Genomic DNA, 19,823 nt, shown 5'->3' on the forward strand with positions numbered 1-19,823 from the left:
CAGCCTGTTCAGATCCCTCCCTACCCTCCAGCAGATCAACACTTCCACCCAGCTTAGTGTTGTCTGCAAACTTGCTAAAGGGTGCACTCGATGCCTTCATCCAGGTCGTTGATAAAGACATTGAACAGGGCTGGACCCAGCACTGAGCCCTGGGGAACCCCACTTGTAACTGGCCTCCAGCTGGATTTCACACCATTTACCACCACTCTCTGGGCCCGGCCATCCAACCAGTTTTCCACCCAGGAGAGTGTGTGCCTGTCCAGGCCAGAGGCTGACAGTTTCTGAAGCAGAATGCTTTACTGAAGTCCAGGAAGACCACATCCACAGCCTTTCCCTCATCCAGCATCCATCTAGCTCCAGTCCATCAAAAGGAGTCTCTGCTGAAATCTCAATGTAAGTAAACTGGCTACTTGCAGCCCCAAATATTTCAACCAAAACGGATGTGGTACAAGTCATAAATGTTCACATCCAAAAGTTCTTACAAAACTGTCGTAACAACAGATTGTACTTTGTCCACCAAAGCACTAGAGGCTTCCCTCAAGGCAGTTTGCCACAACAACCTGTCCACTTCTCACGCCACTGTGACCTAAAAGGATCTATCAAATCACTAGCCTATTTTGTAACAAACTCACACTTCACACCTTTCACACCATGCCTAAGTGGGGCTATGGTCTTTAGACCAAGGTTTGTTACAACCCAATTAACAGCAAGAATACTAAATCCAACTGAGGTAACTACATATTACGTGTTAACTTATGGACTAGCACTGAAGCGTGCACCAGCACTGTTCAAAAACGACACCAGGACTAACACTTATATTGTCAACAAAAAATCATCTCCACGTTCCCTGCCAACACACACGATCCCAGTGCAGAGGAAGACCATTTCAACTAAACAGTGACTTCAGCTCCTGCAGCCTGATGACTACATTCCCCTAAAATGATGAATGGAGGTGTTCTTGAGGGCTGATTCAGTGCCTGGCAGCACATGGAGATGAGTAACTACCTTTGAACCAGTTGTTCTAGCACACACACAAATAGCACTGCCAAAGACTACAGAAGCGAGCATAGCTCAGTATCAGAATCTTAAAACACTAGTCTCAACTTACTGGTAATTGATGCCAAAGATCCTTTATGTATGCCTAGTACTGCTGCAGCAATTAATTTAACCACTAACCACTCAGAACCACATTACTAGGCCTAAAAAGCTTCTGACCTTCATTTGGAATAGTGTGAGGACACAAAACCTCAGCACTGAAAATGCAAACTCTTATGTGGTCTCTACATAAGGAGACCCCTGCGCAGAATGCCCTGCTGTAGTAAGAAAAAAACCCCATCAATTCTGTTTTAGAATTTCTAAGCTTGCATAATTAAATAGCTATCTATATTAATATGTTTAAGTTTGGGATGAAGAAGATCCAAGGCAGCTGATCTTCCTAAGACCAATTATTATAAAGTGCATGCACAACAGTGAGAGAGAATGAGAGGTGTATAACTTTTTTTTTAAATCCAAACCAAACGTTTTTAAAAACTTGAATAGCAAAGCAAGAAAAACCTCTAACTCACTCACTATTAGGAAACCCAACAAAGAATCAATTTGGCTAAGAGGTAAAAACGTGTTCTGGAGAACAGCTGAGACAGTCTAAGCTGGACAACCTCTCCAGGAGGAGAGGTGCTGTGCCCCTATATCCTTGGTACACCTATGGAGCTGGATGCTAATTCATTGCGTGCCAGGTGATTGGCTCTAGGTAAGAAGTCTGAGCGGAAAAGGTGTGTTAACAGTCACCCACAACATTTGTACCTAAGTACAAGCACTCAAACATTGTCCTCTCTACACACCCTTAGACATCTTACTGTCCCCATGTCTGACCTTAATGCACCAGCAGAGCAGGTTGGGTTTGTGAGGAAGGCTATACCTGAATAGAAATTCAAGAGGAAAATGGTGGGGGGCAGCGCGGGTAGGAACACACAGACTGAGACACAGAACGGGACACAACTCATCAAGAGAAAGGCAAAACAAACACTGTTATTTTTCCTTTCCAGTTATTAGTTGCAGAGCTAGAAATGCAATTCCCATTTGGGGAAAATAATGTGATAAAAGAGGGTGTTGCTGTACCGTGTTCCGCAACAGAAATGGAACAGGAGGATCGCAAATAATTTGAGACTGATTGCGACTGCAAGTCATTTGTTTTTAACCTGTGTTTAGCAATCTGCCTACTGAAGCCATAAGAGAACACAACAGAGCTCACATGTATCGATAAGTGAACATCTGTCATTTGAAGAGGGGCTTCAATAGAAAGATGATTATACACAATGAACAAAGTAGATGGTTCACAAAAATGTGCTGCCAATAAATGACATATTCCAACAAATTCAAGCCACCTTTTACAAAATCCTGGCATTCTGCTATAAGAAAATAAATCCTAAGTAGAAAGAAAAGCAAAGCTTGCCACCTACTGCCCAATGACTTAATAGTATGTACTAGTATTGTCTATCTCCTTTTAACAGACTATTTTAGCTTTGAAAATCATTTCCCTGACACAGAACTTATAGAATCGTGTCTTAAGTTGTCTTTTTAATAAAACAGAAAACATAGCAATGCACAAAATATCCAAAAGTGGTATTTTCCTTTAAATCAATTTTGAAATGCTTATAAAAATCCCTGACAAGCCTGAATTATCATATATCATAGCATCCAAACTGACAAAGAATTCTTTTTAATATCCTCCTCTGGTTATTCTATGATTCTATGATTATTCATTGTAAATAATTCCTTTGTCCTGGAATTCTGGAAATTCCGTGTCTCATTGGTAGAAATGATGGGTTTTTTGTTTTCAAGCACAGAGAAATTCTCTTCAATAATTACAATGCTTCAGTGAGTTAGTAGTCTGGAGGTAATTATTTTCCTAACACACCATGTATAAAGAGTCCCTTCCGAATAAGGGCAGGTCCTTTGCTTCATGTACGAAGACAGTCCCTCTTCGGGTCCTCTACTACATCTAAGGCCCTGTGAGATAATCTGCCTCTCACCAGATACCAATGAACAGAAACACTCAAACTTCAACATAAGACAACAGGAGTAATAAACCTCCTTGGCAGTGGTTAGATTAGTAACTGATTACACTTTGTCTGAGACATTCGTTTGGGATTCCTGAGAAGAGTTTATCAAAGTACAAGGCTGTGTGCCAGATGTAACCTTTATGGGGCTTAGGTAAAGTGCTCCTTAGTAGGAAAAAGTCTGCATCTCAGTGAAGTATCCAGACTAACACCAAAGAAGAAATTAAGTTTGCTAGAGATGAAGTATACGTCTCTTGGGGATCCCAAATTATGAGCATAACAGGCTATTCATAGATGAAAAATCAGAGAGGCATTTGTAATTAATCAGACAAGCCCCATCCTGAACATACATCTGCAATTGTCTAAGGCCAGCACACTCCATTCTCCGAACAAAGATTCTTGAAGCATCTAGTTATCTGCTACACTAGCCAAACACTAAGACTAAGTAAACCCCCTGAAGAGGGTTCTTTGTGTCTTTGTTATCTATTTAATAAGGTTATTAAGAATAAATTCTCAATACAGACTGGAATTATTAAGATAATGCCAAAAGTTCTACTGATACCCAAGAGACAAAATCAGCTAGTAGTTCCAGCTAACTTTTTTAACAGGCTGAAGATCAAATACGAAGCAAGATTTCTGATAAGAAAACTGAAGGCAGATACAGTAAGATATAGTAGTACTGCAAACATAGTAAGCCTTTTCTCCAAGTCCGATATATCTAAAACAGAGGAAAACGTCCCCAGTCAGTTGGATGATTACAACACTAAACAAAAACACCTTGATTTTTCTAAAGAGAGAATATCGTGAAATCATTTTTCTATACTTGAAATCAGCAACAAACTCTATTCTCACTTTGCTTTTCTTCCTTCAGAAGTTAAACATACAGATGTATTTTGACAATAGACATTAGTTTTCCAAATCAAACTACTAAGACCTATTCTCACAGCTCTAAAGAAGGGGGAATTGAGTGACATGAAAACAATTCCCATCACCTTTCTGACCATACATGCTCCAAGGGAAGTGGCTACTTGCAATGCTGTTTGCTTGGGGTTGTTGTTTTTTTGTTTGGTTTTTTTTTTTTTTTTTTAAATTTCATCCACATCCTATAATCACTACTGCAGGTTACCCTTACCTCTTTGGGTAAAAAGTCTCAGCTAAGTATAAAAATGTTGCATAGTTACCTTGGTATCACAAACATTTGCTAATAGTGCAACCTTCTTAAAAGTAGCTATTCTGAATGTCTACAAAGACTTTCCACCGTGTGACAACAGCATTATGTCAAACCAAATTTTAACAATACAAATACTGCTTACTAAAAGCACACTGTCGTGCTATCCACGAAAAGCTGTGCTCCTTCAGTCCCCAACAAATCACTGGAAAGAAGTAAAGTTGTTCTGATTGCTTACCAACATCTCCTGAAATAATTCCTTGATGATACATGATAAAAGGTACGATACTAGTAGAATTTTTAAAAAATAAAAACCGGAAAAAGCCACATTGGAGGAAAACATACAAATTTAAAACACAGTGACCAATGACATTGAAAAATCCTCATAAAGTCCTCACTACACATTCCCATGCAAAGACCGAATGGCCAGGCATGTGGGTTTTTTAAAGCTAGGAAAAAAAATAAAAAAAAATTAAAACACTGGTTTCAAATGGTGGCTTGCAGCCTTCTTTTCAACTAAGCTGAAAGCACCAGCATAATTTTAAACATAAATTACTTTCCTGAAAAGCAGTGCCTCAAAAGCAGAGGCAATAATTTCTATACACATGGAGTATGCCTGAACCGTTATGTCTCTATTTTGCTGTTATTAACATACTGGAATATGTTCATGCTAGTGTATCACTCAAAGAAAATAACTTGATGACACGTTAGTTAGGAGTTGCACTCGGTTTGCTAGGATTGTGGGAGGGAAGGCTACATTGACATTCTCAAAAGGAATGTGCCTTACAGAATAATACGTATAACCGACCTGCATAAAAACTTTTAAATTCCATTAGAAGAAATCAATAATCTGAGGGATGATAGGGTACACTATGGTACCCTGCAGCATGTCTCTTGTTAAAAGCATTGTGCAAAGGTACCTCAGAATCCACACCGAAACAGCTCACAATGGAAAATTAACCCTCCTGATTCTCCCTAGAGCCACCTTATATTAGTGAACCTGTAACTTGTAAGCACACTGCGAGTTCATTATATGTTAGAAGCCTGTACTGAAGGTACACAGTCATCAGCTTAACACCACAGACGGAACTGCCAGGTTTCCACTTCTCTGACACAATGCAGCAAACTCAAGGACTGCAGGGAATACCTCACCTCTGACCGCTAGAGTTAAATTTTGAAGCCTGAGAAGCAGTAACACCTCCATGTTCCAAAGCACATGGTTGTTGATACAAGCTCATAGGATTTAGACATTTTTTTATTAGAATAAATCAAATAGCCCTGGCCCTGAGATCTAGAATAGCAGAACCTAATGGTCCACGACTTACAGACAAAAGCTCTGATGCCAAAGCTAACAGTCTATGGTTTCATCTTAACAGTGTAGTCACAGCCAACTCAAAGATTTGATCAAACCCTTCTATACATTCAAAATGCTTAAGTACACACTTAGGTGTATCAGCTCTGAGTACACATACAGATGCCTAATACGGCTTAAACCCCAAGTTGCACCAAGAACAGGAAAAATCACATTTAAGAATTTGAATGTGGAATATTTTGCCTAGAATAAACACTATTAGTTTTCCAATTACTCAAATTACAGTTCAGTTGCTTCCAGCTCCCCTGCGAAGCTCAAAAGAAGAGATGGTCTCTACTTCTGAATAAAGAAGGCAGTGCTTCATACAAGCTGCTAGCTTTGAAGGGAAAAAGTATCACCAGCAGAAAATGTAACAACTGAACAATAAATTTCAGAAGTTAAGAAGTCATCAGACTTCCTAGTTTTATTTTGGATTGCAGTGGTTTTGATTTGTTTTGTTTGCCTTCTATGGCATGATAACTAGCTCAGTGCAGGAAGGGTGCACAATGAATCTTTTTAACCTTGACTTTTTCAAGGTGTTTCACACAGCTGTCTCCTCATGTAAAAATTGGTGAAACATGGATAGCTGGATTATAAACTGGGTGCAAAAACTGCTTGGCTGAATAGTTGGTATTCAGTGACACAAAATACAACTCACAGGAGGCTGAGTGGGTAACTATTTGTTTTCCTTAGAGATTAATACTGGAGCCAATACTGTTCAGCATCTTTATTAATGACCCAGAGAAGGAGAAAAATGCAGTCTCAGCAATTATACAGACAATTCCAGTTTGGAGGAGTGATTGTTACACCGGAGGCCTGAGAGATTTTTACAGGCTGGAGAAACAGGCTCATAAAGCTCAAAGGCAAACACAAAGTCCTGTATACGAGATACAGCGACTCTGTGCAGCAGTGCAGGTTTGGCACTGAAATGGCTAGAAAACAGCCATGCAAAAAGTGATCTGGGGGTCCTGGTGGACAAGTTGAACATGAGTAAGCAGTATGACCCCCCGTGAAGAATGAGAGTCATCTATTGGGCTGCATTAGCAACAGCACAGCCAAGCGGATCAAGGGAATGATTGTTCCCTTTATCTGGCACTCATGAGACTGCATGTTGAGTACTGTGTTCAGTTATGGTCTCCCCAAATCAAGAAGCTGCCACAGTGGACTGAGATCAGCAGACTGCCACCAAGCCTGTCAGGGACTGGAGTGCATAGCGTGTGGCGAGAGACTGAGGGAAGTAAGTCTGTTCAAGCTCTTAAGACTAGGCAGCTCAAAGGGCTGATGTTGCAATCTACAGCTGCCTCTTGAGACTACACAGACTTCTTAGAGGTATACAGCAAAAAGACAAAAGGTAACAATCAATATGCAGCAATGGAAATTTCATCTACATGAGACTTTTTTTTTTTTTTTCCAAAGAAGGTCAGACACTGCAACAGGAGCTCAGAGACACTGTGAGATCACCAACCTTACAGCCCTGAAAACATTCAAAGCTCAACTGCACAAAGCGCCAAGCAACCTCACTTTAAGCAGAGGGCTGGACTAGATTGTTTCTTCTTCCAATCTGAATTTTTCCATGCTTAGAAGCATCATGCTTAGAACACGAACACTACCCAGAAGTCTTTGCTTTCCTTAAAAAAAGTTTCATTTTTAAAAAAAATTAACAAGTCCATAGAACTGGATGATCCTTAAGATCCCTTTCAGCCAGAACCATTCTATGATTCTATGTCTTTTTGGACAGAAGTCCAGTATTCCACCAAGACCTTCCATAATGTATTTTTAAACAGATATCACAGGTTCAAGTGCAGGGCTCTTCTAACTAAAAAGCAGTAAAGTTTGACTTTCTCTGTACATCTTTAGTATTATAAAATAATTATCTATCATAACAGTGATGAAAATGGATGTCCACCAGAAATATTTACTTTCACAGTAGTTATTAACCTTCGAAAAAATGTTTCTCTACCCTTTTTTTAGACCATCACCTGGTCAGTCATCACATCTTAGAACCACGCTTCCTAAAAAATAAATGACATGCAACTAAAGATACAAAAGAGAATGAGTACACAGGACAAGAAATAGCTAAAAGAGCAGTCTCTCAGATTTTGCAGTAAACCTCCGCTAAGTGCTTGTACATCACACAATCAATAAACTTTACAGATTTTATATATATATATATGTTAATCCATAACTTGCAATAAGAGATTATATAAAGAATACATCCCACTTTCTATTACAACCACCATATAGTTGATTTCAGTAGGGTCACATCAGCATGCCCAGTTCCTCTTTCAGTAAGCTTTTTTCCCCCGATCTAAATTCACACTAGTCTCACATAAATGCACAAAAAGTTAGGGAACTATTGGAAAAGATACTACATCCTGAACAGAAGGAAAAAAAAAAACAAACCAGTAAACCAGTTTTAAGACACAGGTTGATAGGTACACTAAAATTAGCAGGTGATACACCTGCCTGTAATAACATGGGATGAGACCCAGTGATTCAGGAACTCTGGTTTGGTGAGGCCCTCCAAAGAAACATTTCTAGATGCTGACACACCAGTAAACCCAAATCTGCCACCTAAAATTTGTGCATCCACCTCTCCTTTCAAGAGCTTTGTTTAATGCAATGAAAAAGCAAACTTTCAAATTTCATCAACAACTGCCTCCAGAAGAGGCTGAAGGAATTGTGCTGTGACACATCAGCGTGTTTTGAGCTCCAGCTAGTTAATCCTGCTCCTCTTTCTGGTGACCATTTCCAAAACTGTACTAGGATGTTCACTTTAAATAAAAAAATTCTGCTCCCACAGCTGGTAAATACAGAAAAATCAGGCTGTTGGAGCTATACTGTTGCCAACAAGTGAGAGAATGAGATGTGAAAGGGACTCCCAGAGTTACTGAAGAGCTATCATAGGAATTCAGGACCACAAAGCATGTCTGTTATTGAGATCAGAATTCCCAACAGGTTCCAATAAGAAGCAGATTTTTGTCTGAGACACCACTTGTTTTCAATTACAGCCACCTACATTTTCTGCTAACATTCTTCTGAGATGAGACCCTGTACCTGATAATATCCATCTTCAGCCCAGGGCTATGACAGACTTTTCTAGTGCTAACTGCCTGTGTTCTAAATCCAGGATATTCCAGGAAATTAATCTCTCTCCAGGTTTCCTTCTGTTCAGCACTGTATTCTAAAAAGAGATCTCTGGGAAGAAATAAATGAATTTTCTGCTTCTCTAAGTATCATTGCCATTGTGATCCTCTGAAAACATGTAAGAATACGTCTCAGTGACTTAAGCTGGAAAAGTTGCATTCATATTCAAAACAGAAAAAAATGACATAGGATGGCAAAACAGAAAAAATAGAAGCACTGAAGAGACAACCCTTCTCTAGGAACTTATTTTGGTATTCCACGTTGGGTTCTGTCCTGACTATCCCCAGTCCTTGACAGCTCTGCATAGCAGCAGTGTCTAGATCAGCACATCAACCCCACTGATAATCGATGATCACACTCCTGCCATATCCTTCCCTATGTTTCTAGGAGTGGGAACAGAAAAAAGCCATTCCAAAAATATCTGGGCAGCCTCACGCAACAAACAAGAACACAAGACATTCAAAGAGGAATTGAAGCAGGAACTAGCCCATTTGCTCTGTGTCAATGGCAGAGACCTGACCTTAGAAGGATTTCCTCAGCCCTGTAAATTGTCCTAATACTCTACATGAGAACTACTGCTAGCATTCATTTCAATAGTTGTATCTAAACGTCAACCTTCTGCTGCCGCACTTTATACAACTGCTTTAGTTTGTGAAACAGCCTGTTTCCTCTCCATCCTCCACTCTGATGCCTGGCTCCTGCCAAAGCTGTAGGCTGGCTTTCTTATGACTCCAATGGCTCAGTTTTACATTTTCACACTCTGTTACTAAGCTGGCTGAAATAGATTTATCTTTATGTGACCTCAAAGACTTACAGTCCTATTTACCTGAAAAGGTCTCTTTACACGTAAGAGAATATCCTTCAGTTGAGAAGGGTCACATGAACAACTGAGTCCACCTGGGTTAACACTGTTTATGGAAGGATGCAGAGACATTTTGCATAGCAGATAACTGTTAGTCTGAAGTTACTTCTTACATTTGCATCTCTGTATCTGGGATGTTCTCTCATGTAAACAAACACACATTTTTGTGAAGCATGACATGCTCTAGGCACCCTCTAAAAACACTCTGAGCATCATAGCCTGGCAACTGTCATAGTAGCATAGAAGAATACCAGTTTATCATCTTCTCTTTTCATACAACTTTTTACCCCTAAACTCTCCTTTTCCAGGAATAATGGCAAATAAGTCTTCTCTAGGGGCATCCACAAGCTTTCTAAGCATGGTTTCAGAATGCTTGGAAGAGGACACTTTTTTTTTTTCAGTTAAGAACAAACCATGTTCTTTTCTCCTTTTTTTTAACTTTTCCTTTTTTTTTTCAGTATATCTTACATCCCAATTTGGATAACTGGCCTTTCACACAACAGGAAGAATTCCTTGAGAATGCTTCTGTGTGGAGGAAGGAAGAAGGAAAGAGAAAGACACAGAATACGCTCTACAGGAACCAGTACTGATAAGACAGAAATTGTTTGGCCTCTTTGTACGGATTTGCTATATTGCATTTTGTGGGGCTAAGCAGAGTAGCCAGGTGCTGAGAATTAGCAGTCCTGCTGGTCTGCATTGAAGGGAGCAGAAATAAGCCTGCTGATTTTACTGGTAATTTTCCCTCCACATTAGTTGCTTCAATAACCCTTGCTTCACAGATGGGAATGAAACTGGGCTCAGAGTACCATAAAATACTAAAATCAGGTAGCATATTAATAAAAACAACATATAATTACAGACGCTTCAGACTCACTTGAAGAACTTTAACTAATGAAAGTAATATCAAAGTCTGGCTGAGTCACCAGCCACTGAAGAGGTAGAGAAAAATAATCTCCAACAAGAGGAGTGTTTTCTTTCTACCTATGGCAGGCAGAAACAAACCTGAACCTCAAACGCAAGCAAGCAGAAGTATCCATTGTAGTAAAACTACACATGCTTATTTGAAAATAGAAAATATAATGCAAATGGAAGAATGCAACACAAACACCAAATCTTGCTCTCCTTGGTTATGCAAGGTGTTGAAATTCCATGCCAGACTCTTCCAGGCTAAGTGCAAAAAGTCATTACTAAACGTTAAGAATAACTCCTCTCAAATGAGTACAGCATTGTCATTCTAATGAAAATAAAGATAACCAATACTAAGGGATATTTTGTTCAGGTGAGGAGATCTGGCTCATAGGTAATCAAAGTTTAAAAATCCACTACAGTCTGACAGTTAGAATAGAAACCTCTTTAGAAAATCTGTGTAAGCTTCCAAGTACAATGATTTGAAAACACTTGCAAAGGAAAAATGTTTTATAAATGTACCATACTGGACTCCTTTGAAAGGAAAGGAAACACTTACTGTGGTTGTATTTGCTGAGGTAACCCAACAGAAGGCTTCTGCTTGATGGTGAATGCCATCTGAGTCATAGGGCCAACCTTCAACGGGGTCTGCACCTTCTGAGAGAAGGTCTGCTGGGCAGCCTGCTGGGGTATGGGCCACGGGGGAACAACAGGACTCCGGCTTCCAGTGGAAGATGTGTCTTGCGTGACTGTATCCTCACAGGAATTACCTTTTGTTCCTGGTTTACACACACAGAGCTGAGGTCGCAGGCACATCCCTCCGTTTTGGCATGGTGGTGCACAGTTAGCTAAGAAAAGACATTTTAAAAAGTACCTGTGAAACAAAGCATGAAGGAAAACGCAAACCCTCCCCACAATTGAAAAAAAAAAAAAAAAGTGTTAATTGTTAGTGTTAATTGAAGTAGGAGGGAGCTAAGCTAAGCTCCACAAGACCACATATAAGTTGGTATAGCTGTTACTGCTTTCCTACATAAGACATGCACAATATTCAAACACCCTCAAAAAGTAAAATGCCTGTGAACTAAAAATTTGGAAACACACAAGTTCAAAATCAAGAAATATAGCATTATTTTATATTTTCCTGTTAGCAGCCTTTTGTACTTTCCTTCCTGCATCCTCCTTCCCCATACTGTAACAACCAAACTGCATTCAATGAAAAGATATTATGCAGTTTATAGAATTTTACTACAGATCCAGGCTTGGATTTATTCTATTACTATTTAAAACCATAGATCCTTCGTAGGTACCTAGAAGGAATCCTTCAGTCGTATTATAGATGACCAAAATGATGTAGAGAAGTGTGAAATGATTCAACCCCCACCCCTCTGCAGCCCAAATGAAATTCCCTTCAATACCACCATTGTAATAGCATTAAAAAGGAGACACAAACCGCTGCTATACAGACACAGCTACACCTAGGGGTTGCATTCTTTGAAGAAGCAGTGGTGCTTGCGACTCCCCTGAACCAGCTTCTATACATCCTTTGTACTACCAGTGAAAAGGGATCAAATTCTTCAAGACAACTCTCATTCAGATACCTGCATGCAGATTGGATTAACTACGCTATTTGAGCAGCTCTATACACTGACTATAGAGGGAGTCCAAATCATTAGCTTCAACCCAACTCCTAGCTTGTAGATGTGGTTAACACAGACTCAATTCTATTCTGAATAAGCAAGAAACATTGAGAAAAATGAAATCCCACCAAAAAAGAAAAAAGAAAAAGAGAAAAAAGAAAAAGCAGTTGCTATTTGTATGTATATATAACACTGCAAAGGTATGCCTAATTTTAGTATTTATTTTGGATGCCTAAACTTACAATGCTATTGTAGTTAGAGAAAATTAAAATAATACAAAGATAACTAATTAATTCTCTTATCCATTGGATACAATTTAACAGTAAAACACAAGTCTAATTAAAATAGCTATCAAAATATCTTCATTAGTCCCATTAGAGATAGCATACAATTAAGCATTTATAAAAAGAACCACTGCTGAGCTACTTCACTCCTTCAAACTAAGCATACTTTTAATATTGTTAAAGACCTTTTAACACAGATATACCAGATCGTAAAGATGATAGTTTTTAGTAAAATAGGCAAGAACCCATCTTAAACTCTAACATGTGATTGTGCACCATATTTTGGTATATCAAACTGCACAATTATTTTATTTTTTCAAAAAAGAGTCAGTCCACAGCCCTGCTCCAAAGAAACTGGAGTACTTGGAACTTCAATCAAGCTTTAAACCCTGGACTTATACATAAAAATAAACACACAGACATATATGCAAAATAACTTATTAGGGTGGAACTGTGTTAATTTGGAGGACTAATCTATCAACTGGTAATACCATCTGACACAGACGTATCTTGTCACCAACTGTACACAACATCAGAACTGCCCTTCAACTTGAACTTGAGCTTTGCAAGGTGTTCTCCTCACATACACTTCTCTCTTCCTTATGCTGTTCAGCAACATCTCTCCTTTTCAATACTACTTAGCCAAGCTAGCTTAACTGCATATCCCTGGCAACAAAAGTAATCATTTGGCTACTTATATTTCTGTTTATTTTTGAAACTGTATTTTGTCTTTGACTGCTGGAAGACCAAAGACTATTTTCACTGTGAACTTGAGAGGGGACTTAAAACAAGCATATGTGGTAATACACAAGCCGACTCTTGCTTGTGCCTTACTAGATTTTGCTACAAACAGTAAAAGTTTCCTTATATGCACATGACTGAAATTAATTATATCTTTGGAAAACAGATTCAGGAGCCTTAGATCCTAATTAAGTTTCACTAGCTTTGGAGAGACCCTAAGACCAGAACAGTGACCCCAACATCTGGGTCATCTGCAGAAAATGTGCAAAGACCACAGTGAAACAATTTAGGAACAGTTGGGAGTGCTTCATAAAAATTTCACATAAAAATTTCTGTGAAAGAAAAAAAATTGGGATTTTCAAAAGTCTCATTTTTACATCATTAAAAAACATCCATACTGAACATATATTTCTCGAGATTTATAGCCATGCATCTATATTAACCCCCAGGCTTCTTAACCAGTTATTGAAAAAAACAAAAATCAAACACAGCAGCAAGCTAAGAAGACCACCCCAAAAGTCGATGTAACAAAATATGCAGCCTGCTACAACACTGATCATTTTGTATCTCCTAACTATCAAAAGTGAAATAACAATTCACGCAAAAAAATAACAGCCCTGAGAAAACTGCCACTCTCTTTTTCTTACAGTTAAGAACAAAAGCTATGCTTCAGAAGCCTAATAAAAAACTTAAGTTTCCACTTATCAAAGTGAACCTAATAAGGTTTCAATGAATTTAAAAATATGCAGCTGAAAATAGAACCTGTATTGAAACTATTTTTTTTTTCAGCCGAATAGACTTGAAGATTCTTATTTCACTGACAGCAATGTAAACCCTGAAAGTTTCACAGGTTTACATACACATAAAGCACATGAGGCTCTGCAGGACGAACCACATTGCTCTAGCTGGCCTTATAACAAAACAAGCACCAGCAGATCCAGCAACTGTATGATTAAGAAGACTCAGTTCGTACCAAATCATGTGAACAGTGACAACAGGTTGAACAACTGATCCATTAGATCTTCACAACAATGCACCCTTTGACTGAAGTTCTCCATCTACGTTGCGTAACAGAAGATCACAAAATAGGATAAAAGATCGCACTTTTAGGAAAGAATTAGAATGAACATTTTAATTGATAGAACACAGCAGTTTAGTTTGAAAAATGTTCAAGACAGCTGCAGCATGCCAAATGTATGACCTAATTATTTTGTTTGAAGACAACAATAATGGCACATCTAGCTGAAAACACCATTATTTTCCATAAAGCTAAGCTCCCAAACACTGAAGCTTGGAAGTATCAAGTTTAAAACTGAAAAACGGGCCAATCTATTCCTGCTAAAAGCAATAGGCTTGGTCCTATTCAGCTCAAGGTGGTCAGGACTGGAAATTCAAAATGGAGCTTGGCAAAGATGTAAACAACAAGACTAGGCTTTTTGGGTCAGATCACAGATCCACTTAGTCCAGCCTCCTCTTTGCACTGCTAGGGTGGATGCTAAGGAAGTGCAAGAATAGGGTGAGAAGTAGTATCAGTTTGTACAACTACAGCCTTGAAGAAGCAGAGGCTCAGCAACCTCCTGAGCAAGAGTGCCGGTTTTGTGTTTAATAACCATCAACAGAATTTTCTGTAAGGAGTTCACTGATCTGCCTTTTGAACTCATTTCAGCACCCAAAACTTGCCATGCCAAGGAAACTGGCTGCACTGAAATGCCACGCATAGCCACATAACCAACCTCCCCCAGCTTTCCAGAATGTGGTGAAATAACATGGGGTTCTTTGGGGCTGTTTTTTTGAGTTTTACGACCATGCAATCTGTACCTACTAAAAATAAATCCATGGTGCCACATCTGCTTTGGAAGTCCCTAAATCACAAAAAGCTGAAAGCATTTTCTGTGCCTGTATCCCAAATTATCCATCCTTTTTACGCATCTTTCCCTAATTAACTACTGCTAGCCACCATCACAGACAGAATACTGGGCTAGAGAGATTTACAGAGGCCTGTTACAGTTGTATTTATGACATTCTTTCAGAAAAGCAAGTATAAAATAACAACACTGTCATTAGGCTTAAACACAGCCCTTCCAGCACATGTGTATGCTGTTTTGGAACTGATGTATACATATGCACTTTCAGTCCATATGTTCACCTTATTTTGGTTAAAGAATGTGTGTATATATACATATATATATTTGCATGAGCAAGACCTAAAATAAAATATATATATATATAACAACTTTAAAATATGTAAATATTTTAAAACTTCTACAAATAGAGGATGTACTTCTGTTTTAACACTTACAAAATCAAGCATAATTTCATAGAATCCTAGAATGGTTTGAGTTGGAAGGGACCTTAAAGATAATCTAGTTCCAACCCTCCTGCCATGAGCAGGGACACCATCCACTAGATCAGGTTGCTCAAAGCCTCATCCAACCTGGCCTGGAACACCTCCAGGGATGGGAAATCAACAGCTCCTCTGGGCAACTTGTGCCAGTGCCTCACCATATAATTCATAATATTAAAATTGGTAACTATAAAATAGTATCATATATTGAAGGAGTTTAGATAAAAATTTCTTTTCACATTTCAAAAATGTCAAAATAGAGGTACAACCCACTCCACTTGTCAAGAATAAACTTTAATATTAAATTACTGATAATTCTTGAATTAAAATCAGATTCCTAAGCTAAGCGCTTTGATTTTACCTTGATTCACAACTACCTTCTTTAAACAGTAACATCTCATTTACAAGTTTATTTGCTTGTGTCTCAAGATCACATGGAGAATTGTCAACAAAAACATACTATTCAGTAAGAAAATCACAATATATGAATTTAAATGGCCCAATGGGAAGCGCCTAAGTTTCTAACCTTTCAGCTTCAGTTCCACCTTTAAGCATCTCCATTATCAAGCAACTGCTGTTAGTTAGTACTCAGATGTCCACAAAAACTTTTCAATGTCACTCCTAAATTTGTCACATTTGGACAGGATTACACTACAACAGCATTGCAAATTTTGTGTTAGTTCTAGTGAGTTCCTTCACTAGGTTTTTCCCTTCTGTTTCCACATAAAATTTAACGTGTCTCCCTCCTGCCCCTTAACCATATATAAACAAGCCTCTGTTTAAGCAGAATGCACTGACTTCCAACAAATTTCATCACTGCACACATCAACGCAGTATAGATCAACTTCTCTCACAGGACTGTGTAAATCCTGTCAGGCACAATACAGGCTAGAGGGCAAATACAGTAATTGGAAAGAGGATTGTAAGCATGGGGCTGTTTCAGATTCCAGAATAAAACAGTCAAGAAATGATGCATGTATCAAATTTACAGAATGCAGAAAAACCAACACTGTGACATGAATATCTCTGTGCTTAGAGCAGAAATTTCAAGTTCCTTTACATGCAACGTAGGAATACTGTTAAAGGCAAATACTGTCTTCCTTATTCCATTAATTCAAGTTTTCTATTCCTCAAGCACACAAGAAAACTAAACTAAAGCTCATCCTGGTTGAGTGCACATCCTAAACAAAAAGTTGTGATACAAAGGCACCTTTAAGTCCTACTGTGTTGAAAGACAGTGATGACCTCCCACTGATTCCAAAAGAAAAGTAGTGAAGCATTTCCTCTGTAAAGCAAGAAGCTGTGGGTTCTGAAAGGAAAGGAGCATATTCTAGCTTCCCTGAGAAAAATCTGAACATGGTGCTGACATTCCAGAGAAGAGCAAAGTTTATAAGGGTTTCCTGTTGTCCAAATTGCCTTATTGATTAGATCATCACCTACTCTCACACTTTATTCTGGACACCATTTTAAGACCTGTAAGTCACTGTCAGGACTGAAAATGGAACGTTGGAAACTAGACACCCAAAAGCTGACTGAAGGAACATTTGGTGCTCACCATCTAATGATTTTCTGGGGACCTAGTTCTCCATCTGAGTATCTGTCTCCAAACAGTTCTCAAAAGATGAATTTTAGCAGAAATACATCCAACAAGTCTAAACATTCATTGGGGATGGCAGAGGAGGAAATTGTGACCAAGGATGAGACAACCATATTGTAAGACCCTTCTAAGAAAAAGGTTGAAATTACTTAAATAAACAGAAGAAATAGCATTAACTGCACAAAACTTGTATGACCTGTACACTACTAACAGAGGAAGTATTACAGCCATCTGTGTCTTCCTACTTGTTTTTTATCATAACTATATCGTCTTAGGAATTCTTTCCCTAAATATATTTCAAATATAAGTACATATCACTGTTGGAATTCTTCACTGGTCCACTTCAAAACAACTCATGCATTCCCATGCTAGTGTGGATGGCTACCTAAACATGACCTCCAAGAAAGGAGGGAAACAAAACCAATGCTTTTTGGCATACAGATACCTTCTAAAACAAACAAACAAAAATCACAGTGTTTCTCTCCCAACCTAATAACAACATAGCATACTTTATTAAGATTATTTTCTATGTATCTTCATAGTATTACCTCTAAATGCTAAGATTTATCAGAATTTAATAGCTGCTATACTCAAATACTTCAAAATCCTAACTTCAGCAAAAGAACACATTCTATCAGTCATAAGGATATAACATGCTGTTTGATACTCAGCATTTTAATTCATGTTGTGTTTACTGAAGTTTATATAGCATAAATACTTAAGACTTACTTATACTGTAAAATCTAGGAGACTTTAAAGTATTTAATTGTAGAAGATCATAATTATACATATTCTGACCCTACAAATCCTATAGATCATTCTATCATTTCATTATAAAAAAAATCACTTTCATTACTGAATAGACTAAGCAAAGGAAACCAGCAGATTCACATGTTACACACTGTTCTTGCGGTAAACGCTCCAGTGTACAATTCTTTTAATTCTCTTAGCCTTTTCTCATTACAGCGCTTATTCATTTTGTAACACAAAATGAATTTGTAACACAAAATGAATTTTCCACAAGAAACATGCAGGGAACTGAACAAAGTAAGAGAAACTCAATAAAGAGACAATTGAAAAATCTTAACTGGATGCAGGGTTCAGATGACTGAAGTGTTACAGAAAAGAAATACCAGAGAAAAGACTATTAATCATAATAAAGTAATTAAAATGCTAAGAGCAATAAATTTTTTATTAAATCCAACCAACTCTCAATAAGAGATAACCATTTAGTTGAGCTCCTCTTAAAATGCAAGCCTAAATTGCTGTGTAGAGATAATAAAAAACCTGATTTGAATTATGAAAAAATGAATCTTGCCATAGGACACAAAACAATCCTTTATCAGGAAGCAGCTCTTCAAAACTCTAAGTTTATGCAGGGATTACTATCTGCATTTCGCAAAAAAAGAACGTGGCCAAGCAGAACTATTTTTAGCTCTGTATTTAAATGAATATCTTGCCTTGCTAACATGTACAGTCATTGCCCCCCTTCTGTGTGCATTCAGGAATGCACAGAGATGCTACAGCTTTGCTTTCTTTCTGTAGTCAATGGAGAGGATCTGTTTTCTAGGAATAAATTAGGCTACCCAAGTTAAGTAATGACACTTTTAAAGGTAAAACAAAGAAAAACTAAAGCAAAAACCTCAAACCCAACCCAGTATCAGTCCATGTCAGTTACAGAACACAGACTCACTTGACAACCTGAACCACCCATAACACGCAGACGCCCAGTACTGTAGTATCTGAAAAACGAGCCAGCTGAGGGAGGTGTGTGCCTCTTCTCTGTCAACCCTCCACTAAGCCAGTAGCTCTCAGGCAATCCAAGATTGCTTTAAGGTGGGATCACAGTTGGCACAAGCAGCCCCTCGTGTTGGAGGCTGTAAAGAAGTGTATCATTAGAGGTGCTCCACCCAATTATTTCTCAAAGCCTGGCAAAGGGCAGAACCCCACCCCACAATACATCCCCACTTTCCCAAAGGCAAGGAGGCTGGCTGATCCTGTACACATAGCTGCTTTGCACTGCTTTCTCACTTTGCTGGAGAGGAAGGAGAGGAGAACACATCACTCCTACTTCCAGCTCTTCTCCATGTTCAGGAAGACCAGCCTTACAGAAGAGAGGTGCAAGACTAGCACTGTAAGTAACGAACTATCACTTTACTGTCAACAGCCTGCAGAAAACAACAATGTTCTGTCACAGAACAATGAGAATACTGAACAATGGCTGGATGAACCATAGTTTACCCAAGCACCTATGCAGCTTTCTACACCACTTTCATGTCACACATCGGAAATAAACAGCAAACACATCTGAAAGGGAAAACAAGAAAAAACGTCCGCAGTTTTCTGCGTTCCTTCTGATCCTATATCAACAGACAAAGTGTTCAGGACTTTTCAACCATTGTATATTTATCACAACTTTACTACATGTCCTGCTTCTTTTGTCAACACTGTCTTCTGCAACAAGCTGAACGAGCTCACTGTCAATCTGTCACGTGCTTCAGTGCAGGAGCATCACATCTTGAAAAGTTTCTTTTAAGGTTTGCTTTGTTTGGTTTTTAAATCTATACACAAGTAGCATTTGTATGGAGTAGATACCGCATTGTTATAAACTTATTTGCTTTCAGTGGAGTCACAAGCAGCTCACAAAGAAAAGGGTGAGTAGGTTTCACCTCATAGTAACTGTGGACTTAAATTTCTTCAGTGAAATGTTGCAATGGCACATAGCATGAT

The 19,823-nt window shown here is 38.5% G+C and overlaps 1 protein-coding gene across 4 annotated transcripts in view; it reads right to left on the reverse strand.

The window, feature by feature from the left end:
• Nucleotides 1–19,823, reverse strand: part of LTBP1 (latent transforming growth factor beta binding protein 1) — a 196,196-nt gene that overhangs the window by 168,501 nt on the left and 7,872 nt on the right. For all 4 annotated transcript variants that reach the window (XM_069852452.1, XM_069852451.1, XM_069852454.1 and 1 more), the window contains exon 3: nt 11,050–11,338. In XM_069852452.1, the coding sequence (XP_069708553.1) occupies nt 11,050–11,338 (289 nt within the window). The remainder of the gene's footprint in view (nt 1–11,049; nt 11,339–19,823) is intronic.

This window comes from Phaenicophaeus curvirostris, chromosome 2, assembly GCF_032191515.1.
Source record: "Phaenicophaeus curvirostris isolate KB17595 chromosome 2, BPBGC_Pcur_1.0, whole genome shotgun sequence".
Classification (NCBI taxonomy): domain Eukaryota; kingdom Metazoa; phylum Chordata; class Aves; order Cuculiformes; family Cuculidae; genus Phaenicophaeus; species Phaenicophaeus curvirostris.